The sequence below is a fragment of the Aegilops tauschii genome, chromosome 1 (assembly GCF_002575655.3).
Source record: "Aegilops tauschii subsp. strangulata cultivar AL8/78 chromosome 1, Aet v6.0, whole genome shotgun sequence".
NCBI classification, from domain to species: domain Eukaryota; kingdom Viridiplantae; phylum Streptophyta; class Magnoliopsida; order Poales; family Poaceae; genus Aegilops; species Aegilops tauschii.
Genome location: NC_053035.3, coordinates 224177897 through 224198882, shown reverse-complemented (window position 1 = coordinate 224198882; position 20986 = coordinate 224177897). Strand labels below are relative to the sequence as shown.

General features: G+C 50.4%; 1 protein-coding gene across 1 annotated transcript; it reads left to right on the top strand.

The window, feature by feature from the left end:
- The first annotated feature begins 3432 nt into the window (after positions 1-3432).
- Positions 3433-4598, top strand: LOC141028068 (uncharacterized). The gene is made up of 2 exons (XM_073505922.1): positions 3433-3701; positions 3884-4598. The coding sequence occupies exons 1-2, from the start codon at positions 3433-3435 to the stop codon at positions 4596-4598; spliced, it is 984 nt and encodes a 327-aa protein (XP_073362023.1).
- The last annotated feature ends 16388 nt before the right edge of the window (positions 4599-20986 follow it).

Sequence of the window (20986 nt, the reverse complement as noted above, 5' to 3'; positions counted from 1 at the left end):
AGGACAACTCCGAACACCGCGTGCCCCTGGTTACACAAAGCCCAAAGACGACCACGCGGGAACGTCCCATGTCAACACTAACGGCGGCTTCCCGGGCCACGAGCCATATGTGCCTCAAGCTCTCACTCGAGAACAGCGGGACGAGCTCCATCACAGGAACGACTAGCTCCTAAACACTCCCATCACCGGAATGACTCCCGAGGCATTAGTCGTGGAGTCGACTCGCTTGGCCACTTTGGCCGAGCGCGATCGCCTCAAACGGCTTCAGAGGGAGCTGGACGAACAAGCGTGTCAACCCAACTCCAGTTGGCACAAACGTCGGTTCTACTCAAGTGACCAACCTCGTAAGTATCAAGTACTTAGTACTCCATTTGAAAATCTAGCAGCCGCCACTCGGATCACAGATTCCATCTAGCTCTTTGGCTCTTCGGCCGGAGAAGGGATTCGTCAGATCCAGGCGCTCCTCAAGACTGCACTGTCGCAGAATGCAGCGGTGTCCCAGTCTAGAGACCGGATCCATAGCGCATCTGTGCGTGCGGAGACCGTCTAGTCGGCCCATAGTCCACTCGGCTCGGGCAGACGCCAAGCCACTTCTTCCTCCAGAGCTCGTCATGAAGGTCGGAGATGCGATCGAGTCATGTCACCCTGGCATAACGACAAATACGATCATGCCCTGATGCCTCCACCACGGGATTTCGCGTACGGGTGCCAGCCGTACGATGACAGACGGACACATGGCGGCGACCGCAGGCCGAGTCCTACTCGTCCGTCAAGGCACACTCGAGACCTGTTGTTCAACGTGAGATTCGTTCTCGCTCAGAACCTGGTCGACAGAGGCTAGGCCCTGTGAGAGGGCCAAGATCACGATGTGTCGAGTGGTTCCGTACCACCAGATCCATAGTGCTTCAGCTGTTATATACGAGCGGCTGAGATTCCCAACAACTTCAGGTTGGCCACGGGGATTAGCAAGTTCACCGGCGAATCCAAGCCCGAAATTTGGCTAGAAGATTACCGAGTGACAGTCCAGATCAGCGGCGGCAAAAATAATGTGGCCATGAAACATTTGCCGCTGATGCTGGAGGGCTCTGCTCGGGCTTGGCTAACATAGCTCCCGTCGGGTAGCATTTTCTGCTAGGATGACTTGGAGAAGGTGTTCGTCAAGACCTTTGAAGGAACATACAAGAGAGCAAGAGTTCTGACCGAGTTGCAGCACTGTGTGCAGATGCAGAATGAGACTCTCCAAGAGTATATCCAGCGGTGGACCACTCTGCACAATACGGTGGAGAACATCACCGAGCACCAGGCAATATGCGCCTTCAAAGCCGGAATTAGATACCGGGAGCTGAACATGAAGTTCGGCCAAACTGAGACCCCGACTCTCTGTCGGGCTATGGAGATAGCCAACCGGTATGCCAACGGTGAAGAAGAAGACGAGCTAAGGAGCGGCAAGAGCCGATCAGGCAAGGCACATCAGTCAGAGAATAAGGGCAAGAAGCACAAGCAGAAAGCAAATGTTGGAGGGAGCACCGAGGCCGCAACTCTAGCTGGCCCAGGCAAGAAGATCTCTCAAAAGCAGAAAAGGGATTGGAAGGAGAAAAAGCAAGTCACCATGAAGAGCGACATCCTCGACCAACCCTGCCAGATCCACACAAAGAAAGATGAGGAGGGCAATTTGATCTTGCCCAAACACACCACTTGGGAGTGTCGACTCCTGAAGCAAGAGATGCAGCAGGATTCGTCTGGAGAGAAAGATGATGATGACAACGACAGAGGCAAAGGTACTTCGGGGTACCCCAAAGTTGAGAACGTCCTCATGATTATGCCGAGAGGTCAATATGGTAGTTCCAACTGTCACCAAATATCTTGACTGGGCCAAGATACCGGTAACCTTTGATCAGTCGGACCATCCGGCTCACATAGCAACCCGGGGCAGCATGCCTTGGTCGTGGATCCAGTCGTGGGAGGAATCTGACAGCGCAAAGTCCTAATGGACGGCGGCAGCGGGCTTAATATCATTTACGCCAACACATTAGAGGCTATGGGCATCCCGATGACCCGGCTCAGCAAGAGCAACATGCAGTTCCACTAGGTATTCCCTGGGAAGAAGGCCAAATCAGTCGGCCAGATCGCCCTCGACGTCGTATTCGGCGAGGAGAAGAACTTCCGAAAGGAATGGCCGACTTTCGAGGTGGTGGACTTCCGAAGCACTTATCACGCCATCCTGGTAGGCCTTCCTAGGCATGTTTCATGGCCCGTCGTGTATTTTAAACTCAAGATGCCAGGGCCGAAGGGCGGGATCACCATCGCAGGCAATCGTAAGCTGGCCAAAGAGTGCCTCCAGAAGGGCTCCCAGATTGCTAATGAGCAGATGGCGATGACCAGCTGGACGAATACGAGAAGGCGACAGATCCAAGCAAACTATTGAAGTCCAAGAAGCCGACTGCGGAATCTGCTTTCCAGTCGGCAGGAGAGATGAAGCCGGTGCACATCCACCCTGAAGACCCGAATGCTGACCCAACCAACATCTCCACCACCCTGGAGAGCAAATAGGAAGCCGCGCTTGTCCAGTTCCTTCGTGAGAACTGGGACATCTTCACATGGAATCCTTCTGACATGTCGGGTGTTCCCAGGGAGCTGGCCAAGCATAGACTCTATGTCGATTAGGCGATGAAGCCTGACAAGGAGTATCTTCAGCGATCTTCAACCGAGAAGCGCAAGCCAATCGGCGAGGAGATAGCGCGGCTCTTAGCCGCCGAATTCATCCGAGAGGTGTACCACTCCGAGTGGCTCATCAACGTCGTCATGGTGCCGAAGAAAGATAAGACTCTTTGAATGTGTGTCGATTTTAGGCACATCAATCGGGCCTGCCCGAAATATCATTTTCCTCTCCCTCGCATAGATCAGATAGTAGATTCTACTGCTGGATGTGAGTGATTGTCATTTCTGGATGCGTACTCCGGGTACCACCAGAACCGACTGTACGGCCCTGATTAAATAAAAACAACGTTCATCACCCCATTCGGGTGTTTCTGTTATGTCATGATGCCATTTGGGTTAAAAAATGCTGGGGCCACATTCCAGCGTATGATCCAGAAGTGCTTATAGAAGCAGATCAGTCAGAACGTAGAAGCTTGTATGGATGACATTTTGGTTAAGTCCAGGAAATGTTCTGACCTCCTATCTGGCCTCGCTGAGACTTTTGTGAACTTGCGCGCTTTCGGAATCAAGCTCAACCCAACCAAGTGTACATTCTACGTACCAGCAGGCAAGTTACTCGGTTTCCTCATTTCCGAATGAGGGATCGATGCCAATCCTGAGAAGATTGGAGCAGTCGTCCGAATGAAATAACTGGAACGTCTACACGACGTGCAGCGCCTCACAGGCTGCCTAGTGGCCCTGAGTAGGTTCATTTCACGACTCGGTGAAAAAGCCATGTCGCTTTACCAATTGATGAAGAAGTTTGACAGGTTCGAGTGGACTCCCAAAGCGCAGGATGCATTCCAGGAACTTAAAGCCTTTCTTTCCACCCAGCCGGTGCTAGCTGCTCCGAGGAGCAAGGAGCCCTTGCTCTTATACATCGCGGCCACGAGCCAAGTTGTTATCATGGTCCTCATTGTCGAACGGGAAGAACAAGGCAAAGCCTTCAAGCTCCAACGACTGGTCTACTACATCTCTAAAGTCCTCACGCCTTCCAAGAAAAGGTATCCGCATTATCAGAAGCTAGTATACGGAATTATCTAACTGCAAAAAAGGTGGCGCATTATTTTCAAGAACACTCAGTCACGGTGATAAGTGACGCCCCTCTATCTGAGATCATGAACAATAGAGATGCCACTGGCTGAGTGGCCAAGTGGTCCATTGAGCTCCTCCCACTGGATATCAGGTTTGCAGCCAAGAAGGCCATCAAGTCATATGCCCTGGTAGATTTCTTGGCCGAATGGATTGAGCAAGAGAAGTATGTCCCGAGTGTTCCCGAACACTGGATGATGTTCTTTGACGGTTCCAAGATGCTCCGTGGTTCCGGCGCCGGAGTGGTATTGGTGTCTCCTAAAGGCAATCATCTCAGCTACATACTTAAGATCCACTCCGAATCCTCCAACAACGAAGCTGAATACGAAGCTCTCTTGTATGAACTGCGGATGATAATCTCTTTGGGAATTCGCCAATTGATGGTCTATGTTGATTTCTATCTAGTGGTGAATCAAGTTATGAAAGAATGGGATATCCGCAGCCCAGCGATGACCAGCTATTGCAATGCCGTCAGAAAATTACAGAAACACTTTGAAGGGCTAGAGCTTCATCACAGGCCATGCCTCAAGAATCAAGTGGCTGATGACCTGGCCAAGATGGGCTCCACTCGGAAGCTAGTACCCAAGAATGTATTCCTGGAACACTTGCACTCGCCCATGATCAAGGAAGATCCTTTTGTGGAAGAGCCCCTGCGGCTAGTCGGACCTTCCAATCCGATTGAAGTAGACATCCCCGCAGTAATTGATCTGGTTCAAGAAATACTGGTCATCACTCCTGAGTGGACCGAGCCATATCTGGCATACTTGCTCCGGGAAGAGCTCCTAGAGGATGAAGATGAAGCCCGCTAGATCATCCGTCGATCCAAGGCTTTCACTGTCATGGGAGATCAATTGTACATGAAAAGTACGACCAGAGTCACTCAGCGATGTATATACCAAGAGGAAGGGCAACAAATACTGCAAGAGATTCACTCGGGAACATGTGGGCAGCATGCGTCCTCCCGGACCTTGGTCTCCAAAGAATTCAGAGCCGGATTCTATTGGCCCCGAGCTAATGAGGCCACTCGAGACATAGTGGACCAATGCGTTGGATGCCAGTTCTATGAAAACTAGTCACACAAGCCGGCGTCCGCCCTGAAGACTATCCCCTCACTTGGCCATTTGCCGTATGGGGACTCGACATGGTCGGCCCTCTTCGGACTGGGGCAAATGGCTTCATGCACCTGTTCGTAGCAGTAGACAAGTTCACCAAGTGGATTGAGGCCAAACCCATAAAGAAGCTAGACTCAGCCACCACGATGCAGTTCATCAAGGAGATCATCTTCAGGTTCGGAGTCCCACACAACATCATCACCGACAACGGGTCTAACTTCGACTCAGACGAGTTTTGTGAGTTCTGTTACACCCAAGGCACTCGGGTCAATTACGCTTCTGTGGCGCACCCACAGTCAAATGGACAGGCCGAGAGAGCAAATGGGCTCATACTTCTGGGATGGAAGCCTCGCCTCACGCGTGATCTGACTCACGCGGCAGGTGCCTGGGTGACCAAATTACCATCAGTTCTCTGGGTCTGCTAACGACCCCGAATCGATCCACACACTACACCCCATTCTTTATGGTGTACGGGTCAGAAGCGGTCTTGCCGAGTGATCTGCTCCACAGCTCTCCCCGAGTAGATCTTTACTAGGAAGCTGAAGCCGAGGAAATAAGGCAAGATGGCCTAGAAATTTTGGAGGAAGAACGTGAGCTAGCGCTTATAAGATCAACGATGTACCAACAAGACTTATGTCGCTACCATTATAGACACGTCAGAGGATGTCCCTTCCAGGAAAGAGACCTGGTCCTCCGAGTTGATCAACAGAAACCTCACAAGCTAGCACCCCCCCGGGAGGGACCATTCGCCATATCCAAGGTATTGCACAATGGATCATATACACTGTACAACTTCACCAAAGGTAGAAGAGCCCAGAGATTGGAACACAGATTTGCTTCGCAAGTTTTATACTTAGAATAAAATTTCTCCCTTGTAATAGTTAGTCCGAATGAACTTAGATGAATAAAAGTCTCGCTTTTTCCATGTATCGTCTAGTTCGACCTGCAGTCGCGTCTCACTCAGGTGACTAATCACATTCGGAAACTAACACAGCTCCAGTGGGTGAAGAGGTGAGAAAGCTATGCCGCGAACTAGCTTTCGCCTAAGTTAAAAAAGAATCGGAGTGAGGATGTGCTCCGCACTCGGTGGCTTAGCCGCGAACCAGCTTTCTCCTAAGTTAAAAAACAATCCGAGTGAGGATCTGCTCCGCACTCGGGGGCTTAGCCGCGAACCAGCTTTCACCTAAGTTAAAGAAAAATCCGAGTGAATATCTGCTCCCTACTCGGGGGCTTAGATACGAACCAGCTTTCGCCTAAGTTAAAGAACAATCCGATTGAGATCTAGTCCGCACTCGGGGGCTTAGCCGCGAACCAGCTTTCGCCTAAGTTAAAAAATAATTCGAGTGAGTATCTGCTCCACACTCGAGGGCTTAGCCGCGAACTAGCTTTCGCCTAAGTTAAAGAACAATCCGAGTGAGTATCTACTCCGTACTCGGGGCTTAGCCGTGAACCAGCTTTCACCTAAGTTAAAGAACAGTCCGAGTGGGATCCGCTCCGCACTCGGGGGCTTAGCCGCGAACAACTTTTGCCTAAGTTAAAGAACAGCCTGAGTGAGGATCTGCTCCGCACTCGGGGGCTTAGCCATGAACCAGCTTTCGCCTAAGCTAAAGAACAATCCGAATGAGGATCTGCTCCGCACTCGAGGGCTTAGCCGCGAACCAGCTTTTGCCTTAGCTACAGAAAAATCGGAGTGGGATCTGCTCCGCACTCGGGGGCTTAGCCACGAATCAGCTTTCGCCTAAGTTAAAGAACAATCTGAGTGAGGATTTGCTCCGCACTCGGGGGCATAGCCGCGAACCAGCTTTCGCATAAAGTCAAACAAAACATGAAGCAAATAGAAGTGCAAAAGGTTTCAAACCAAAGATTCGACCCATCCGAATGTCCCTGAGACAAAGCGAGCCCAAGGCTCGACGAAGTATTTCATTACATCAACCACCTGGCATTCTGGGGCAAATTCAGTCAAATGTTTTAAGCCTCAGACGGAGGGCTAGCTGGGTCAAAGAAGGTCTGCAGGTCGATCCCGTCGGCGATACGAGTGGCGGCTTCAGCGAAGCTCTCCATGAAATCATCAAACTTGAGGTTCTTCTTATTCACCACTCGGAGGTTCTTTAGCTTCTCTTCGTCCATGTTCTTGCAATGAACACGGATGAGTGACAGCGCCACATCAGCACCACTTCGAGCGGCATATTTCTTCCAAGCCCTCACTCAAGCAAGAACTTCATTCAGTCGCGTCATGATCGACTCCAAGTCCTTCCGAGTCTCTTCACCGGACTGCAACTCACCATCAATCCGACCCGCTGTGCCTTTCTTCCGAGTGATGTAGCCCAGTGCGTTCTCCAAGCGGTCTTCAAGCCGAAGGATGGCAAGGGCAGCGTTGTCGGCAACGAGTGACCTAGAAGGGTCTAGATCCCTCTCTGTAACAGCCTGATTTTGGCCCTTTCTTTTTCTTTTGATTTTCTGAGGTTTTTGCCTGAGTTTTCTTTTCCGTGGCTATGTGGTCTGGAAACTGAACAAGATGACCACTTGTTTGCTTCTAGAGTGGCTTGTCAACCTCAAATCCTTCCCTAGACCTTTCCGTTTCACCTTGGACCAAATCCCAATATTCTTTTTATTGGGAATATTCCTTTTTCTATTAAACGAATAATCCTATTTGCCCTAGGTTATGAAGCAACCTATATTTCTATCACTCCCAAAATTCCCAAATAATTGTCAGGAAATTGTTTGGGTCATATCTTCCTCAAATATGGCAAAATATTTCATTGGCCATGTTTCCCATCATGCTCAATTAATTCCTTTCCTATTCTGTCCTGGATGGCAGCTTGTGAAGCAAGTGCCATTTATCTTTGCCCTATTGATCCCAAACTTCTTGGACACCTTTTCATGTCCAAATAATTGCCTCCTGCCAAAATTCAACTTAATTTGCCTAGTAAATATTCCTGAGCAATTTTTTAAAGTTCCTGTCTGAGGGAATTGATTGTGAAGGAGGTACAAGTTAGGCATATCCTAATGAGTTGAAATTTTGGAAGGCCCTTCATATGATCAAATCATAGCCCTCCACCAAAGAGTAGCTCATGTCATGCCTCCATGTGAGCTCATCTTCAATTCTTTGAGTCTGTCCTAATTTTCAGTTTGTGAAGCAAGTATATTTTACCTTGCTCCATTAAGACTGAAACTTTTCCTAGGCCTTCTATTATCCATATAACCTACCTCCACCCATTTTGGGCATATTTCATCAAGCCATTATTCCTCTAGAATTTTTGCAAGTTTCTGTCCACAGGAGATGTTTGTGAAGCAAGTACCATTTTGGCTTGACCAATTGGTATGAGAATTTTTGAGCATATTCATAGGACCAAATGACTCTGCCTCGCCCAATTTGAGCTCAAGTTGATACTCCATGTGAGTGCATCATCATGCTCAAGTTTCTGGACTATTTTGGTTAGTTGCAAAGCAAGTGTATTAAACCTTGATCCATTTCTCTTCAAACTCCCCAGGACTGTAGTCCTTCCTACCCTAAACCTCTGAGACGTCACATTTGGCCCCTAGCTCTTCTTAGCTGATCACACTAACTTGATCAAGTTTGCAACAGCAAACTTCAGAGGTTAAATACCACTTAACCAGAGCACCTTTTACCAAGCCACCACCTCAGTTGGGACCTCCACTGGAGGGACTAAACCCCAGACACGTTTTGGCCGAACCCCGTGCACTGTGTGCACCAGTGCCCATGGTGGCCACCGTTTTGGTGTGCATTGGCCGTGTCCAGAGCATCATTTTGCCTCGGCCCTACTCATGCTTGTCGTCTTCGCGCGCGTGAGCCTGTCCAGCGTGTTCCCCGCATCGTTGCCGTCCCCTTGGAGCCATATCCCCCTCCCGAAGCCTCCTCGCTGGCGCTCGTCATCGTTCGCCCACGGGATCACTGTGGCCGACAATGTTTTAATGGCGCTCGGCCTCTTCCTCTGCTCCCCCTTGGCTCCTGCTACCCCGTGCTCCTCTTAGCTCGTCCGTTCTCCCCTCGTCGCCTTCCCCGTGCCTCCCCGTGATCGCTGTCATCGCCAGGGCCTCAGCCGGACGTGCCCGGCGGCACCCAAGCCCGTGCCTCTCGCCCCTGTTGAGGATATTATTTGTGCATGTATATTGTCTTTTGTACATTAGGCCCACCTCTCTAGTTTGTTGTATAGATTGAGGTAGAGGCCCCACATTGTACTCATATATACCGTGCACATTGCACCGAATCAATACATCGTGTAATTCTCACATCCAATATGGTATCAGTTTTTAGGTTCTAACCCTAATCTTCCGCTGCTGCCGCCGCCGCGCGCCTCCTCCTGCGCCGCCGCTGCCTTCTCACCGCCGCCGCCTGTGCGTCTCCCACGCCGGTCGTGCACGGTAGCGCTACCCGCTCCCACGAGCTGTGCGTCTCCCGATCGCTCCCATGAGCCGTGCGCCATCTCCCGTCACAATCGCTAGCCGCCAATGCCGCCCGTCACCAAATCAATCGCTAGCTAGCTACACAAGCCACCAGATCAATCCCTACGCAAGCCACCAGATCAATCGCCGCCAACGCACCGAAGCGCCACGCCGCTCCCGATCGCCTGCTAGTCCGAGCCGCTCCACCAAGCAGCAGCCGCCACTACCTACTGCCACCGCCGCTGCTCCGTGCCATAGCCATCCCCTTCCCCTCAGCTTTCACCGCAACACCCGCGCCGTCTCGTCCTCGCCATGTCGTCCGTCACGTCATCCGCGTCCACCAACTCCAACCTGTTCGCCGACGCCAACCCTCCCGACGTCAACGACATCCGCAAGCTCAACATCTTCGAGCGGGTGCCGGTTTGTCTCTCCCAGGCGGATTCCTTCTACCACACGTGGAAGACGTACTTCTCCCTCGTGTTCCGGGACCACGTGGACGGCACCGTCGACTCCAGCCTCGTTCCCGAGTTTCATGACTGGTCCACCATCGACACCACGATCATCCGCTGGTTTTTCCTCACCATCACGCCCGACCTCTTCCAGACGGTCGTGACGGACGGTGACGATGCCTGCACCGTGTGGACCAAGCTGAACGGCCTCTTCACCGATAACAAGCTCCAGCGTCACGTTTTTTGCAGCAAGAGTTCTTTGGGTGTCATCAGGACAACACCTCCATCGACGACTATTGTCGCCGCCTTAAGACTCTCGCTGACGAGCTTCGCGATATCGGTGCCAAGGTCGATGATGACCTCCTCCTCAGCACGCTCAACGCCGGGCTCAACGAGGACTTTGGCAACGCTGCGGGGAACCTCAGCCTCATCCCCAACCCGTCCTTCACCAAGTTCGTTGCGTACCTCCGCTTGGAGGAGCGGCGGATGAAGCAGGTGAAGACGCACGCCCTCCACATCGCCCTCGCCGCCGGCACCACCCGTGGCGGGCCTTCGGGGCCTCCCACTGCCCCGGCACCCTAGCAGCATCATCAGGCACCTTTCCCGGCGCCCCAGCAGCCGAGGCTCCTGCCACTGCCATACGGCCCGCCCGCTGCTCCCGCTGAAAAGCGCCACGGGGGCCGGTACGGTGGCTGCCGCGGCGGTCAGCAGCAGCATTAATTTCAGGCGCCACCGCAGCTCCAGGTGCCGCCCCCATGAGCCTCCGGCTACAACCCCTGGACCGGTGTTGTCCATGCATACACCATGCCAGTTCCACGGGCTCCTGCACCGACGCTTCCCGTGCCGCGCCCACCGGTGCACCAGGCGTACTATGCGGCTCCGCAGCCGTACGGAGGATACCCACTGCCGCAGATGAGCGGCGCCTACGATCTCCCTGTGGCCCCGCCGCTACCCTCGCCGGCCCTGCCTCTGGCACCTTGGGATCCGGCGCTTCTCGCCGCGCTGCACGCTGCGCCTACGCCAAACAACTACACTGGAGGCGGTGATTGGTACATGGACACCGGCGCTACGGCTCACATGTTTGCTCATCCTGGTAATCTTGCCTCCTTCACTCCTGTCACCATCGACCGCCGCATCATTGTCGGCGATGGTTCCACACTACCTATCACACATGTCGGGCACACTTCTTTTCCTTCTACTTCTATGCCTATTACTTTGTCTAACACTCTTGTGTCACCTCATCTTATTAAGAACCTTGTTTCCGTTCGTTGTTTAACTCGTGAAAATCCTGTTACTGTTGAATTTGACGAGCTTGGTTTTTGTGTCAAGGACGCTCGAACCAGGATGGTACTTCACCGATGTGACAGCCTCGACAAGCTCTATCCGGTGCATCCGCCGTCCACCTCCACCACCGCACCGGTTGCTCTCTCCGCCGGCGTCGATCTCTGGCACGCTCGTTTGGGTCATCCCAACCCCGTCACACTTTGTCATATTCTTAGGAGTTTCAGTTGTAATAAGATAGAGGATCACACCTGTCATGTCTGTCGTGTCGGCAAACATGTTCGCCTTCCGTTTAATAACTCCACCACCATAGCTTCTTTTCCTTTTCAGTTGATTCATAGCGATGTGTGGACCGCTCCGGTTCCTAGTAATTCGGGTAATTTATATTATCTGGTTATTCTTGATGATTATTCTCACTATGTGTGGACGTTTCCTTTATGAGAAAGTCGGATGCACTCTCCACTTTGTCGGCCTTTTACTCCTACGTCAGCACGCAGTTTGGGCGTCCCATCCTTGCTCTTCAGACTGACAATGGAAAAGAGTTCCACAATCTTGCTTTCCGCACTTTTCTGTCGCACCACGACACAGTTTTTCGTCTCACATGCCCGTATACTTCACAGCAGAATGGTCGAGCCGAACGCGTCCTTCGCACTCTGAACGACTGCGTTCGGACGCTCCTGTTCCACGCTAATGTGCCGCCTCGTTTCTGGCCGGATGCACTCGCTACTGATTCACTTCTCCTTAACCTTCGCCCTTGCCGCCCACGGTGGAACTATGCACCTCACCATCTTCTCTTCGGTACGCCCCCATCTTATGATGACTTGCGTATTTTTCGGGTGCCTTTGCTATCCTAGCACTGCGGACTCCACTCCTCACAAACTCGCACCTCGTTCTGTCGCTTGCATCTTCATCGGCTACCCTTCCAACTCCAAGGGATATTGGTGCTACGATCCCGTCTCCCACCGTGTGTTCACTTCCCGGCAGGTTTACTTTGATGAGCATGTGTTTCCGTTTCAGCAGGTACCTCCGGCTGTTCCTCCCGTCACCGGTGACGTGGGCTCCTCGATGCCGCTCCGAGGGCGCTCGCGCGCCTCTCTTGGCCCGCCCCTGGCTTTGAGGCACGCCCCCCGCATGCGGCGCCTCCTACAGCCGCGGCCTCTGCGGCCCCCATGACGCCCGCAGCCCCCGCGGCCCCCTCGACGCCCCCAGCGCCCCCGCCTCCGGCACCTGTGGCCGGTCCGGTCACCCGTGCTCGTACGGGCGTTTTTCGCACGAGCTCCCGCTACGCCGCGGATGACTACGTCCATGCGGCGTCCACCTCTGAGCCGTCGCCGTTGCCATCCTCCGTCCGAGCCGCTCTTCGTGACCCGCTCTGGATGGCTGCGATGCAAGAGGAGTTTGACGCCCTGTTGCGCAACCGGACGTGGCAGCTTGTTCCCCGTCCCCGGCACAACAACGTGATTACCGGGAAGTGGGTCTTCAAACACAAGCTCCGTCCCGATGGTACCCTTGATCGCTATAAAGCACGCTGGGTTGTTCGTGGATTCCGACAGCGTGCTGGCATCGACTTCACTGACACCTTTGCTCCGGTCGTCAAGCCCGGCACGATACGCATGGTTCTCCACCTTGCCGTCTCCCGTGCTTGGCCGGTGCACCAGATGGACGTCTCCAACGCCTTCCATCATGGTCACCTCGAGGAGCAGGTCTTCTGCGAGCAGCCCACCGGGTTCGTTGATCCGGCACTTCCCGACCACGTGTGCCTGCTTTCGCGGTCCTTGTATGGACTCAAGTAGGCTCCGCGCGCTTGGTACCAACGCATCGTGGCGTTTCTTCATCAGCTTGGGTTCCGCTCCACTCGCTCGGACGCATCGCTCTTCGTTTATCACCAGGGCTCCGACATGGCCTACTTGCTGCTATATGTCGACGACATCATCCTGACGGCATATACGGCTGGCCTTCTTAGTCAGCTCATGGCTCGTCTTCGCGCTGAGTACGCCATCAAGGACTTGGATCCTCTACACTACTTCATCGGTGTTGAAGTGGTGCGCCATCTGGATGGCTTCTTTCTTCATCAGCGGAAGTACACTCATGACCTCCTGGAGCACGCTGGCATGCTTAACTGCAAGCCCGCCGCCACGCCTGTTGATACAAAGGCCAAGCTCTCTGCCACAGATGGTTCCCCTGCTTCAGATGCTGCTTTCTATCGGTCTATTGTTGGTGCTCTCCAGTACCTCACTTTGACTCGACCAGAGACCGAGTATGCAGTGCAGCAGGTGTGTCTTCATATGCATGCTCCTTAGGATGTACACTGGGCTGCTGTCAAGCGGATTCTCCGCTACGTTTGTGGCACTATGGATCTTGGAGTCACGCTTCACGCCTCCGCTGACATCACCCTCACAGCCAACTCCGATGCAGACTGGGCGGGCTGCCCTGACACACGTCGCTCCACCTCGGGCTATTGTGTCTACCTTGGACCCTCAATTATCTCGTGGTCGTCCAAGCGGCAGCCTACGGTCTCTCACTCCAGTGCTGAGGTTGAGTATCGTGCGGTGGCCAACGCCGTCGCTGAGTGTTCCTGGCTTCGTCAGCTGCTTCAGGAGTTGTCTTGCCCTGTTGACCGTGCCACGGTGGTCTACTGCGATAACGTCTCGGCAGTCTACCTCCCCGCTAACCCGGTGCATCATCGACGGACCAAGCATATTGAGTTGGATATTCATTTTGTTCGGGAACAAGTGGCTCTTGGTCATATTCAGGTTTTACACGTCCCTACTTCCCACCAATTTGCAGATATCATGACCAAGGGCTTGCCTACGGCGTCATTTGAGGAGTTCCGGTCCAGTCTTTGCGTCAGCCGCGGTGCCGCTTCGACTGCGGGGGGGTGTTGACGATATTATTTGTGCATGTATATTGTCTTCTGTACATTAGGCCCACCTCTCTAGTTTGTTGTATAGATTGAGGTAGAGGCCCCACATTGTACTCATATATACCTTGCACATTGCACCGAATCAATACATCGTGCAATTCTCACATCCAATAGCCCCGGCTATAAGTAGCCCTTCCCGAGCCCCTCCGAGCACTCCAACAGCCTCACCTCACTCCCCGGACCCCGCCCAGCCTCTCGCCCAAGCTCCAGAGCCCCTCCTCGCTGCTCTAGGCCGCCATGGCCGCCGCGGTGCTCCGGCTAAATTAGCCCGAAGCCGGCCCTCCTCCACCTCTAGCCACCACCATCGCCTTCCCCACACTCCGGCGACCCTCCCCCTCCCCTCAGTTCCTCGGCGGAGCCCCTCTAGACGCGCCTCCCCGGAGTTGGCCGCCGCCCAGTCTCGGCCTCCTCCCGTCATCGTGGCCTCGCTCCTCCTCCGGCGCCGCAGCTCCTCTAGGCGGAAGCAGCGCTCCACCCACGCCTGCCGGTCCCTTCGCTCCGGCCGGGGGTGCCGGAGTTGGCCGGTCCGGCACCGGCCGCGTCTCTACATCGCGCTCCCCTGCCCCCTCCTCTGTTTCGGTCAGGCGAGCGCGCGAGGACGAAGAAGACCCTGGCTAGGCGGGTCCCATTTCCCACACGACCCCACCTGGCAGCCACATGCGTTGACCCCGCCCCGCGACGTCAGGTAAGTGGAAACACATTTCCTTTAATACGTTTCCGTTTAGTGAAAGCGTATTCATGTCTTAGTTCGGTGGCAGACGCGTTTTCTTTATGAGAAGCCGTATTTTCATTTAACTACGGCTAGAAATACATTTTCTCTGCTCTGAAAGCGTATTTCCTGAGAATGCGTTTTCTGTTTTCTTACTCAGGGGCCTGTTTGTAGGAATCTTTTGACAGATTGGTCCGTAGACTTTGTGAGGCTATAACTTTTTACTGGTAACTCCGATTAAGGTGAATCCAACGCCCGCATCTTTGTCTCGTTGAGCCCGTTTGGTTTATATCATTTTCACTGTGGTTTGACATATTTAAAATGACCAATTTTCCCTTGCACGTAAACAGCCCCCTCCAGGAGAGGACTGTTTCCGGCAAATCTTTCCGCGATCCTTCTGCACTTCTCCCCGGTGCTTTATTCATCCCCAAGCAAGCCACAATACTAACTTGCATGATAGTCATGCAGTAGCCATGGTTTTTAACTTGAATATTTAATCAATGTTTGCTCGTTTAAAATATGTTACCGTTGTTCCGGTGATGCTTAGAGTTTCATGTTCACTCTCGTGCTATGTTGTCTTGCACTTGGTTATCATGTATTCCTCCTAGTATTCCTTTCATATGCTTATGCTTGCTATTAGTGCATGTTGATGTCGGTGATGGTCTTCGGTGCATGACTGTCTTCTGTTCCGAGTGTCGTTGTTGTGCATGTTCCATTGCATCCAGTTGGTGAAATGCTTGCATGGTAGCATTGTTGATATGTTCTTGCATGATATTTATCGTTGATGCTAGTAGTTCTGCTATGTTTATGAGTAGTGTTGTACTTGTGATATTCATGCTCGTCATTATATCATGCTCAGTTGGATATGATTCATTGTTGATATGGTTGTCGCACCCCATGCTTATATCATGCTAATGCATTGTAATTGCATCATGTTATTTTATCATGGCTCAGCATATTGCATTCAAGTTTAACCGGATTAAATTGAACTTGAACAACTGTTGGCTGAGTCATGGTGCCACCATATCGAGCTGACCAGTGCAACCACGCTTGCCTTTATGGGGAGGCCCTAGCAGTCTATTGTCTTGCCTCTCGCCGGTGCCTCCAACGAAGGAAGGTTATGCTCGGGCGCTACCCTGATCAGGTAGGACGACATAAGCCTTGTGGACCTGTTGTTGTTATGGTATCTTGTCCCCGGTTGGGACTATTTATTTGCCATGGCAGTGGTTGTTTTGCCTTTGGTAGGCTCGGTCACCCATGACTTAGCCCAAAGGGGAGTTGGTCGGAGTGGCCGGGAGAGTGACATGGCAATAGATTGGTTTTGTTAGAACACCGTTGGTCCACCCGAATGGGAGTGCGAGGCCATGGGTTCTGTGGTGTGGGTACAATGTGCTACCTCTGCAGAGTGTATTAAATCTATCGATAGTCGCGCCTGCGGATAAGGGCCCAATTCGTAGTTGATCACACTATGGGTCAATAATAAATAATAATGATGGGCATAACAACAACCCAGTTTGAAGATGAGATAAGTTGGTTATGTGATCCGTGAATGATCACCGTTCGGTGACGAGGTAACGCGTTGAACCAAGTGTGGTTCCATTTGTGACCCGTGAGTGATCACCGTGGTATCGAGGATACCGAGTTGTTGGATATTCGTGATGTTGTGCGAGAATCGTGGGTAAAGATCAAGCTCCTTGTGGTCATGTAATGATTACTACGGTATTGTTTATACCAAGCTTGATTTGATCCTGAGATGATCGTGTGATGTCCGAGGCTGGTAAGTGATGCATGTGATGATTACGAGGTAACCTGAGCAGAATAAGTTGTGCATGATAGTGTCATCATGTTGCAAGCTAGTATCGTCAGATTTATATGTCCATGCCATGCTCATATTGTTCTAGCGGTATTATGTTCATGTTGTTCATGCCATGTTATCCTGATGATCTCATGATAATTCGTGCTTAACCTGTAATTGCCAGGCTGTTGTTTGTCTTGAATGCTTCTGGTTATTATGAGCTTGCAAGTACATTCAATGTTCTGACTTGGCGTGTCATGCCAGTTTGCAGGTCATGCCGAAATTGATTGCTTGTTTGTCGTGGATCCCTTGTTTGCGAGCTAGGATAAGCGTTCCAGCCAGAGTCCCTGCAGAGTGGAGTTCACCACCGTCATCGTTGTTCCGCTGCTTCGAGTTGTTCTACTGCTTGCATACAGCAACAGTGGCAGGCGTAGTGTCGCCGTGCCGATGTAATTCCTCATTATATCAGAACTCCTTGTACCCAATATAGATTGTAATAAAGAGCTGATTTGTTCTATGCTAAGCAGTGTTGTATTCCAGAAGACTTCTCCTCAATCTCTGGGCTGGAATACGGGGTGTTCTAGTTTCTCTGAGACGGGGTGCCACAAGCTTGGTATCAGAGCAGGTCTGGCTGTAGGATGTCCTAGCCCACGCGAGCATTAGAAAGCGGTAGTATGGAGCCTAGTTGGTTTGTTGCACTTGTTTGCTGCATTTGTTTGTTGCATAGCATGCATATAGATTATTATTTAGTCTCTACCAATTAATCTTTTGAGTGCAGGTGGCATCGGTTTTGATCCACTACCTGCACCCTCTTTCTTAGCATGCCTGCTCTTCGGTGTTTGGCGTCATCTCTGTCCCAGCAGAGTGATGCCCTGGTGCCAAGTGTTCCAGACACCATTCATAGGAGCTATGCTCAGATATCCCATCGATATCTTTCCATCACCCACCCCTATTATTTCGGTGATAGACTCGTCTCTATCCTGAATCATGCCCTCCATCTCGTCCCCTTGGCAACCCTTGCTGATATTTGTTATCAGAAAAGGGCAATGCCATTAAACCCAGTCTTCCACTATTATCTTGCCCTGTCATTTCATTCTTTGGACGGGTACGATTCCCTTCGTACGCTTTATGATGATGTGATCGTGACTGTTGCGTCTCGCTACTTGATCGCCAAGTCCGTCCTTGCCTCTGTATCCATCCAGATGTAACCAGTGTTCAGCCAGCGCTTGGTGTAGCCTTGGTTACACCGACCCTTTCTACACAGGGATTTCACTTTCGTGCACACCGTCACAACATATTAGACCGTAATACCGGAGTTTCCGCGAGATTGTGTGCTTAGGTGTGCATGCATATTATTGTGTGAGTACCAGTAATATGTGATGTGCTTGATTAATTTTATTAGTAATATGCTTGTGTGCTTTTAGTCGTTTCTTTTGTTTTCTTTCTTCGGGCCTTCGGTGTTACACATCTTTCCCCTATTAAAGTTGCTCATCAACCGACACCGGACCCGAAGAGTCAGCAAGAAATGCATATATTTGGAAATTCAGCTGAACAGAATGGAATTCTTAGCCGACCGCAGTGAAATGAGAAATATCTGATTGTGATGATGATAATCAAGTTTGCATTAATGTGCACTTCTCACAACAGTACGGCTAATCAAGTCACCCCCAGTGTGCACCTTTCATAGCAGAAATGATCAAATCAGCGAGAAGATAAATTGTGTGCAAGATCGACGGTATATTCTCAGTCAAAGGTATGATTCAGATGCAAGTTTTGATTCTTTGTTGAGGATGATTTTGAAACCCGATATACCTAGAAGAAAGCAAGAATGTGCCATGTATTCAATATTCAGAGAGGAGGATAGTCCAGCAAAGCCCCGTTTTATACAAATAATCCACATCAGAAATATTAAGGTGGTGTGTGTATATGGTAACCGGTCTACATATCACAATGAGAAGCTTCTGGTGTAAGCAACCCAGTGTTCCCTCACAAACACAGACTACCAGAGACGCTTCCAAGGCAAGACTACTCAGTGCCCTATATGGATGACTTCGTAAGCAACCGCAAAAAAATTCGGCATAAGGCACCGAGTCCTCCCTAGCAAGTCTTTAAGGGGGCAAGCTTCCGAAGCATGATACCCAGTCTTCCTTAGCAATATACCCTTTATGGTTTCCAGCATAAGCCATCCAATCTCCCTTAGTACCGCATTGGTGCAAGATATTGCACTGTAAATTGACAGCATATGGCAGTGAATCCCAATAACCAGATCCACAACAGCTTGGTCAGAAGCAAGAATCAGTCAGAACGCAAGTCTGCCTCGAGAATCAGTTACCCCTATATATATGGTGAGTATGCAGCCAAGTTCTTGCAGTCAATGGTACGATGATGAAGTCAAGGTATGAATCCGATAACCTCACGAGTCATGCAGAATAAGAAAGTCCGTTATACACCTCAGTTGGTGATGCAAGAACCGACAAGTTTTGGAGAAAGACAACATGGGACAGAAAATTTTGTCAGTACTCAGTCAGGCCAGATTCCTCATACCCGAAAAGGTGATATCATTCATCACCACTTGGTATGCTTTACAGCAAAAATGAGTTAGATGCAAGCACGTGTGAACCCAATATAGTTCCTATCACACGATACATAAACGAGGATAAAGTTATGATTGCTGAAATATTGCACCCGACAGTACCTATGGCCACACACAAAAGCAATATGATCAAGCTATTTCAGCAAAGAATCCAGAATAAGAGCACAGTAATGAAGGAGCAAGACCGGAAATACAGGTATGAAAATTGTTGCATGACCCACATGGTGGACATACCCCGGAACGTCTGAGTCAGTATCGATCACCATGAATATTCATCTGCAGGGTCTACTCAATTTTGGTAAGGACCTCATATCAAGGAAAGACCTACTCAGTTAACAGTATATGCTCAGATTTGTCGGTATCGAATATCTGGGTCTGTCAAGTCAAACCAAAGGTCAATCCAACAGTTGATTCCAGCGACTATGGTAAAACATCACACAACCTACTATCCTCGTGGATATACCGACAGAATGAGTGATCCGTATGAGGAATAACAGTCTCGAAGCATGTGCCCTCACTTATGTAAATCACCAAAGTGTAGCCTGTCTGGAACAAAAAAAAATCCGCCAGAGCCACCGTCAGTCAAGGATGAGGATATTATCATATAAGATCATACCCCTTATGTTGGTGACGACAGGAGACAGTCAAATATGTGGTACGGATCTGACACTCAAGACAGTGGAGTCAGTCAAGATGATTCAAAAATTCCTGCGATAAGTCAGAATCTGTCAGAAAAACGGTTAGGTCTCAACTCACTGTTGGGAACCCAAAGGATCTGCATTTAGTGGAGAAACCCAATGCAAGGAGTTAGAGCTTGGGTTTTCATCAAAATAACCTGATCACCACTTCATGGAAGATTGTCAGTACACACACAACAATCGGAAATCACTCTTGAATATGTGAGACGAACATATATTTCAGTCATGAATACAACTCACACTCATCTAAGTCAGCAGATCTAAAAAGAAATGTGAGCCTGTATAAGCATGACCAAGCAAGGTAAGATCTGTCAAGATATGGATACAGTGAAGCAAACCACCCCAGAACCAGTTAGGTAAGTCCGATGAAGAATTTAACGGGAACAATCAATAAAGGAAAAAAGGATACCCGAGTTCGAAACCATCTCCTTAAGTCAGTATATGCATACTTGTTCCCTGAGCAACCAAATCTCGAGGACGAGATTTCTTTAAGGAGGTAAGAGTTGTAACAGCCTGATCTTGGCCCTTTCTTTTTCTTTTGATTTTCTGAGGTTTTTGCCTGAATTTTCTTTTTCCGTGGCTATGTGGTCTGGAAACTGAAGAAGATGATGTAGCGATCCGACCTCAGACGGTCAAATCTCAATGCATAAGTGTCATCCCTAGATTGGTAATGCTGACACACACAGTACTCGAAGGATTTATAATAGAGTGGCAATCACACACTTATTACATCGATAGTCTCAAGAGAGAACTTATTACAATAAATATGGCTTAAGGCCATCTAAATAAGATAACAGCAGAAGGCTTGGAGTCCATCAACTCGAACGGCATAGCTGAGTGCACGACAACGACCTAGCGCACCTTACTCTTCATCTGAAAAGTCTGCAACATGATATGTTGCAGCCCGAAACGGGGCAGCACATGGAATATGCTGGCAATGTAATACAGTAGAGCAAAGAACATAATAATGCTATCACTACATGCATATATGGCTGGTGGAGGCTCTATGGTTACAATGTTTTGCGAAAAGCCAATTTTCCCTACATCAAAGGAATATATTTTGTTTAACTATCATGGTAGTTGATAAACATTCAGAATGGTACCCCCATCTCAATCCCAATTAAAAGTAATTAACATCCCAACAAATTAATTTAGAGTGATGAGATCAACATGATAATCCAAGAACCAGATACTCAAGATGTCCATAACCGGGGACACGGCTAACCATGATTA